Source organism: Lepidochelys kempii, chromosome 24 (genome assembly GCF_965140265.1).
Source record: "Lepidochelys kempii isolate rLepKem1 chromosome 24, rLepKem1.hap2, whole genome shotgun sequence".
NCBI lineage: Eukaryota > Metazoa > Chordata > Testudines > Cheloniidae > Lepidochelys > Lepidochelys kempii.
This window is the reverse complement of record NC_133279.1, coordinates 16,536,337-16,544,276: the sequence shown is the minus strand read 5'-3', so window position 1 is coordinate 16,544,276 and position 7,940 is coordinate 16,536,337. Positions and strand designations below refer to the sequence as shown.

General features: G+C 59.9%; 1 protein-coding gene across 1 annotated transcript; it reads left to right on the top strand.

Annotated features, from left to right (window-relative positions):
- The first annotated feature begins 6,469 nt into the window (after positions 1-6,469).
- Positions 6,470-7,543, top strand: LOC140902971 (chemerin-like receptor 1). Its single transcript, XM_073323551.1, has one exon. The coding sequence runs from the start codon at positions 6,470-6,472 to the stop codon at positions 7,541-7,543; it is 1,074 nt and encodes a 357-aa protein (XP_073179652.1).
- The last annotated feature ends 397 nt before the right edge of the window (positions 7,544-7,940 follow it).

Genomic DNA, 7,940 nt, shown 5'->3' with positions numbered 1-7,940 from the left:
AACAGTCTGTGCTCAGCCATAATCAGCCCATGGCTCAGGGCTCTGACACTTCCTCTCCAGCTGCCTGGGAACCTCCGCCCCAGGCAACACCCGTCCCCTGGGGCCGCCCTCCTGTCACTGAGGCAAAGCAGGAGCCGGAGGGATGTGCCAACCCCCTCCCACCCTGCTCTAAGCACTACACCGCCTTCCCCTCCCAGAGCCGGGGAGAGAACCCAGGGACGGTCTAGATCAGGGCTGGGCAAACTTTTTGACCCGAGGGCCACATCTGGGTATGGAAATTTTATGGCGGGCCATGAATGCTCACGAAATTGGGGGTTGGGGTGTGGGAGGGCGTGAGGGCTCCGGTTGGGGGTGCCAGCTCTGGGGTAGGGCCAGAAATGAGGAGTTCAGGGTGTAGGAGGAGGCTCTGGGGTGGGGCAGGAGGTCTGGGTGCAAGGCAGGTGTGGCTCCGGCTGGGGGTGCGGGCTCTGGGTGGGGCTGGGGATGAGGAGTTGGGGGTGCAGGAGGGTGCTCCGGGCTGGGACCAAGGGATTTGGAGGGTGGGAGAGGGATCAGGGCTGGGGCAGGGGGTTTGGGGTGCAGGAGGGGGTCGGGGGTGCAGGCTCCAGGTGGTGCTTACCTCAAGCAGCTCCCGGAAGCAGAGGCATGTCCCCCCTCAGGATCCTATGCAGAGGTGCGGCCAGGCAACTCTGCGCGCTGCCCTGTCTGCAGGCGCTGCCCCTGCAGTTCCCATTGGCCACGGTTCCCAGCCAATAGGAGATGCAGAGGCAGCGCTTGGGGTGGGGGCAACGTGCGGAGCCCCCTGACTGCCCCTCCGTGTAGGAGCCAGAGGGAGGACATGCTGCACGGAGCCACGGTACGCGCAGCTGTCCCCGCTCCCCAGCTGGAGCGCCAGAGCGGGGAAATCCCTGGACCCTGGTACCCAGCGGGAGCTCGAGGGCGGATTAAAACGTCTGAAGGGCCAGGTGTGGCTCCCGGGCCGTAGTTTGCCCACCCCTGGTCTAGATAATACTTAGTCCTGCCTTGAGTGCAGGGGACTGAAGTAGATGACCCCTCCAGGTCCCCTCCAGTTCTCTGATTCTATGGGTCCTGGTGCTCAGCCCCCTGCTCTAACCACTCCACCCCACTCCCCTCCCAGAGCCCGGGAGAGAACCCAGAAGTCGCCTGTATGTTCTGGAATGATTCAGCTGCCACCTGCTGACGAAATTGTGCATTGCACCTTGTCCGCTCATCCACACCCCAGGCCTAGACCCCTCACAGCGTGTGCTGATCGGACTAAATCCAGCTGGGGCTGATGCATTACAGTCTGGGGCAGGGGGGAGCTGGGAGCCAGGACTCCTGGGTTCTCTCCCTGGCCCTGGGAGCGGAGTGGTGTCTAGGGGACTGTGATAAATGAAGGAGGTGGGGGGGTAGCTGCCTCTGATGGACACCCAGCCAGCCAGTTAGCTGTAAAATCCCTCTTGGTAGCTGTTCTCTGCTTCCTTTACCTGTGAAGGGTTAAAAAGTCCCCGAGGTCAAGAAAGAAAGTGGGCACCTGGCCAAAAGAGCCAATGGGAGGGCGAGAACTTTTTAAAATGGGAAAAGAAACTTTCCCTTTGTCTGTTGTTCTCTGAGCTGCAGGGACAGGGAGCAGCCCTGCGAGAGGCAGGAACGCTGCGTGAGGTGTGAACCAAGTCTGAAAAATTATTTCCCATACCTGGAAGGAATCACTGGGACAGGGAATGTTTAATGAGACGTGATCAGGTTTATTTCTTTATTTTGACTCTTGGACTCCTCTGTGCTAAACCCCAGATGCTTTTGTTGCCTTGTAACCTTTATGCTGAACCCCCAAGGACGCTCGTTTGGGTGCTTGGTTTTTGGAATGGCTCTTTTAAGGTCTAGCAAAAGCCTCAACTCCAGATGTATTTTCTTTCTTTTGGGTTTTAATAAAATTTACCTTTTTTAAGAACAAGATTTGGATCGTTGTGTCCGAAGAAGTTTGTGTGTGTTATTTGATTAGCTGGTGGCAACAGCTAATTTCCTTTGTTTTCTTTCTCAGCTATTTCCGGGAAGGGGGCTGCAAGGGCTTGAGGGTACCCCCCAGGGAGGAATTCCCAAGTGCGCCTGCCTGGGTCCAAGGGGGTTTTTGCATTTCGAGGTGGCAGCGTTTACCAAGCCAAGATCAGAGAAAAGCTGGAACCTTGGAAGTTTAATATAAGCCTGGAGTGGCCAATATTAACTTTTAAAATCCTTTCAGGCCCCCACTTCTGCACTCGAAGTGCCAGAGTGGGGATTCAGCCTTGACAGGGTTAGAGCAGGGGGGCTAGTGGGGTCTAGCGAGTGGGGTCTAGTGGTTAGAGCAAGGGGGGGCTGGAAGCCAGGACTTCTGGGTTCTCCCCCCGGCTCTGGGAGGGGAATGGGGTCTAGTGGTTAGAGCTGGGGGGGGGTCAGCGCGGCAGGAAGGGGTGTAGACTCTGTGGTCCGTCTCTGTGCTGACTGGATCATGGCTCTGGAGTTGAATCCTTCCCAAGCACCCCCTGGCGATTCCCCACCCCCCGCACACTTCCTCGATCCCAACCACAACTGGGGGCAGAGTCAGCCACATCCTCCCACGGCCCCTTCCTGCCGCAGCCGCGCTGGCTGCGCTGGGCCATGTGTCACCCAGCCCCGGCACTAACCACGGCCACTCCCCCGTGGCTGGGACGGGAGGGCGGCCGTAGCTCAGGGGCCGGTGGGTGGCAGCCGGCTTCGGCCTGTAGCCCGGCGAGCGACTGGAGGGCCCCTGGGGGGATCATGATGAGCTGGGGGGTAGGGGAGCGATGGGGCTGGACAGAGACACTCTGACACACCCAAAGAGAACCCACACACCCAGAATACGCATAATATATCTCTATAGTGACAGATACATACCGTACATAGCAACACACAGAAACAGACATGAACACACAGACATGCTATAAAGCAACACACAGAGCAGGGCCTGCCCCCTCCAGCAGGGGGCAGCAGGGTCTCACCCCCCCCCACTCACACACAGAGCAGGGCCTGCCCCCTCCAGCAGGGGGCAGCAGGGTCACACACACCCACACGTGCACGCACCCCCCCCCTCCATTTCCCCTTTTTGGTAAATATTTTTGACACTTCCAATGATTTGTCCCTTCTCAAATCCAGCCAACAAATCGAAATCCCCCAAACATTTGTGATGTGACCCCCCCCACAACTTTTCTTCCGTCCCCATCGACCGAACCAGCCTGATTGAAAAATTTCTGGGGGCCGAGATGCCACCAGGCCCCTTGGGCAGCCCTCCCACTGCCCCCCAGTTCATCCCCCGCTTGGGTCACACGTGTCGCCTTGTTTCCTGCCTGATTATTTGCTCCCCGGGTCGGTACGGACAGACAGGCTCAACTCACCCCTTCGCGAACCTGTGGGTCAGCGGAGCCCCGGGGGCCCGCAGGCGCTGGCTAAGATTTCCCAAGGGGTCTGCAGCTGCAGGTGAAAGTTTTTAGGGGCCCGCAGATGAAAAAGGGTGAGAACCACGGAGTTAAAGCCCTGGAGCCTCTCGCTCTAAGGCAGGTCTCCTAACCCTTTCGTTGTCCTCCTGGCCCTTCTCTGAGCCCTCCCCAGCCGGCCAACGTCCTTCGTGAGCCGTGGGCCCCGGAACCGGAGGCAGGAGCCCAGCGGCATCGCCCCAGGGCGTCCCACCTCCCTTGCCCCGTGGGAAATTCCTCGGCCAGCAGCGGGCCGACCCGGGCGGGTCCGACGCTGGCCCGGCCGGGGGCTTTTGGTGTTTCTCTCTCTGCCCACCGGGCAGCCGGGAATTTTGCTTCGTCAAGAGGTTTTTAGCCGGCTTTGTTTTCCTGGGGTTGGGGTTTGGCTAACGACTGTTTGTATTTCCACGGGTAGATCCAGAGCCGCGGATGGACCCGGCCCCTGTGACCCGTCGGGGCGAGGATGTGGTCTGAGGGCACCCACCGCTGTGTGCTGAGTTTGTTGGGTTGCTCCACCTCCAGGTTCGGGGCACAGGCTGGCGTAAAGCCAGTAGTCCTGATCCCCCCCCCCCAAAGCCCCGGCCAGAGCCCACTAGGCACCACCCCCACGCCAGAGCTGGGCTAGCAGGGGCTGCGGGTCAGGAGTGAGGGGCACCGGCAGAGCTGGGGAGGGGGAATTGCCATGGCCCTTGTTTGGGAAGGGCTGAGTCATTTAACGGGGAGATATCAGACCCTGCGCCGGGGTGGGGGGGATGTAAAAGTCTGGATCGAATTGTCTCTGTGGGAACGAGCAGTGGTGCTGGGGGGACGGATGACTGACAGACTGACGGAGACACGGACCCCACTCCCCTCATGGAGGCTGGCTCAGCAGCCCCTCCCCCAAACAGAGCCCCCCCCCAGTTCCCCCGCCCAACAACCACCCAACACAGGTCCCCAAAAACACCCCACAGTCCTCCTCACAGCACCTCAATACAGGCCCCCACCCTAGAACTCCCCAGAACCCCCCCAAAACACAGCCCCCATTATGCACCCAACCCCCCACAGACCCCAATCCCCCCAAACACAGCCCCCCAACAAAGCCACACAGTCCTCCACAGCATCCCAATACAGGCCCCCCCCACAGCTCCCCACAATCCCCCACAAACAAAGCCCACTTAATTCCTCCGAGCCCCCCAATTTCCCCCAACACAGCCCCTGAATGCCCCCAACAGCCTCCAACACACAGCCCCCCAACAATGCCCCACAGTCCTCCTCACAGCATCCCCAACACAGGCCCCCACAGCTCCCCAGAACCCCCCACAAACACAGCCCTTATAATGCCCCCAGCCCCCCACAGCCTCCAATCATCTCAAACACAGACCCCCAACAACACCCCACAGTCCTCCCCACAGCACCAACACAGGCCTCCACCCCTCTCAGCTTCCCAGAACCCCCCACAAACACAGCCCCTTTAATACCCCCAACTCTCCAATTTCTCCCCAAATACAGTCCCCCAATCCCTCCAACAGCCTCCAACAATGCCCCACAGTCTCCCCCCAGCACCCCAACACAGGCCCCCACCCCCACAGCTCCCCAGAACCCCCAAACACAACCTCCATACTTCCTCAACCCCTCCAAACACAGCCCCCCAATCTCCCCAACACACAGACCCCCACAATGCCTCCACAACCCCTGCACTCCCCCCGCTGCACAGAGAAGCCCAGAGCAGAGAGCAGCCTGGTGCCAGGACAGAGACAAGGGCTGGGGGAAGCACCACGTCCAGCACCCCCCCACACCTCCCGCCCCATTTCCTGGCACCTCCCCATAGCCACCGGCGGCACCAGGATCACTGCAGACACTCGGGGGCATCAGGGAGAGAGGGAGCGAATCACGAAGCCAGCAGAGGAGAGAATCAGGAACAAGGTAACAAACCTGCCAGGCCAGCATGAGCAAACCTATCGTCCGTCTGTCTGTCCCCAGCCACCCCATCTATCTATCTATCTATCTATCTATCTATCTATCTATCTATCTATCTATCTATCTATCTATCTATCTTCATCACTGTAGTAGCTGGTAGATACATAGGCAGAGAGATAGATGGGATGTATGGGGATGGATGGATAGAAGTCCTGGCTCCCAGCCCCCTCCTGCTGTAACCAGTAGCCCTCACTCCCCTCCCAGAGCTAGGGAGAGAACCCAGGAGTCCTGGCTCCCAGCCTCCTGGCCCGTTGTGCTCAGAGAAGAGCTGAGAGCTCGGGGAAGCCGTCGCAGTTGGCAGGAGCTGGGTCTGCGCTGGGCATCTCAGGGTCTCTCCCTACTGTGCTGAGCCGGGGAAGAGTCTGACTAAGCTGGGGGGCGGGGGTGGAGGGGGGAGGTGTGTTGGACCGGGGACCATCCAACACATCTGTGGTGTTCCCGGCTGAGTGACCAGCATCCTGGCTCCAGAATGAAGTTGCCCAACCTCAGGGTTTTCCTAGCCCAGCCAGTAACCACAGCGATGTGGCAACGCGGCTGGAGCTGGGAAAGTGACAGTTGGATGCGATTACCCAGTTTCCTTGGTACCATGCAGCTAAATATTTTGAGTCCTGGCTGACTCAGGAGGGCTGGACATGGGACTGGAGGCCTTTCCCCCGTCAGGGGCCCTGGTTCAGATCTGGCCCCAGGGCGGGGACTGGCTGACTCAGGAGGGCTGGACATGGGACTGGAGGCCTTTCCCCCATCAGGGGCCCTGGCTCAGATCTGGCCCCAGGGCGGGGACTGGCTGGCTCAGGGGGGCAGGTAATGGGGCATGCGGCTTTTCCCCTCTAGGGGGCACTGGCCCCAATCCAAGCCCAGAGTGGGGGTCTTGCTGACTTAAGGGGGCAGTGTGAGTGGGGAATGAGACATGCAAACTTTCCCCTCTAGGGGGTGCTGGCCCCCATCCAGCCCCATGGTGGGGACTGGCTGGCTCAGGATGGGTGGGGAATGGGGCACGGGGCCTTTCCCCTTATGTCCAATGACTCCTTTCCTGCAGCTTCTTCTTCAGCATGGCCGAAAACGCCTCCTCCCCCTACGACTATGATGGAGACTACGAGGATGACTCCAGCTTGGAGGCCGGAGCCAGGTTGCGTGGCACCATGCACGTGGTCTCCATGGTGATCTATTCCATCGCCTTTGTGTTGGGGGTGACGGGCAATGGGCTGGTCATTTTCATCACCGGCTTTCAGATGAAGAGGACGGTCAACGCCATCTGGTTCCTCAACCTGGCCGTAGCCGACTTCATCTTCACCTTCTTCCTCCCCCTCGCCGTGGCCTATGTGGCCCTGGGCTTCCACTGGCCCTTTGGCCGGGCCTTGTGCAAGATCAACACCGCCGTGGCCTTCCTCAACATGTTCGCCAGCGTCTTCCTCCTCACCGCCATCAGCGCCGACCGTTGCATCACCGTGGCCTGGCCGGTCTGGGCCCAGAACCACCGCTCGCCCCGGCTGGCCTCCCTGGTGGCCATGGCCATGTGGTTGGCAGCCCTTGCTCTCAGCTGCCCCTATGTGGTTTTCCGGGACACCAGGAGCTCCCCTTTTCAGGAGAATGTCACTCACTGCTACAACAACTACGCCCTGTCGGATGGCTTCCAGGCGGAGGAGATGGCTGGGCTGAGGGAGAGTCGGCACCGGGCCGTGGTGCTGACCCGGTTCGTGGCTGGCTTTCTGGTGCCATTTGCCATCATCCTGGCCTGCTATGTGGTCATCGCGGCCAAGATGAGGCGGAACCAGCTGGCCCGCTCTGGCAGGCCCTACAAGATCATGGTGGCCGTGGTGACGGCCTTCTTCCTCTGCTGGTTCCCCTACCACGTCTTCTCCTTCCTGGAGGTGTCGGTCACTGCGGTGACGCCCCAGCTCCAGTCGCTCCTGGCAGTGGGGATCCCACTGGCCTCAGCCCTGGCCTATCTCAACAGCTGCCTCAACCCCCTCCTCTACGTCTTTGTGGGCCGGGATTTCAGGGAGAAGCTCCGGAGCTCGGTGCTGTCGGCCTTTGAAGGCGCCTTCAGCGAGGTCTCCGGCCAGTCCTCCCTCCCCGCCAGCAAGAGCAAGGCCAGCGCCAAGGCTGAGTGTCACCTGGTGTAGGGGGGATGGACTGGCTCAGGGGGCCTTTTCTCTCAAGGGGCTCTGGCTCCCAGCTGGCCAAAGGGGGGTCAGGGAATGGGACCTATTGTTACCAGCTTTGCCTGTTACTTTGGGGTATGCTCATTTATTAGGGTTACTCTTCTGGGGGGTGGGGGGGAGGGTCTGTAATTTTATCCACGTACCGCTTGTGTCACTTGTGTTCTCATACGGAGCTCGACTTTTCCCTTCTGCCAGTTCCCTCCCAATGGCGCTATCCTGAAGGACCTCGGTTCCCCAGGGCTGGGTTCTTCCAGCCCCAGAATCAGACAAACACACCCACATTAACAGAGCCCATCTGAGAGGGCCGGGTTAATCAGCACTCCCAAGCTGACCCCTTAGATGTCCCTGGACTCAGCAG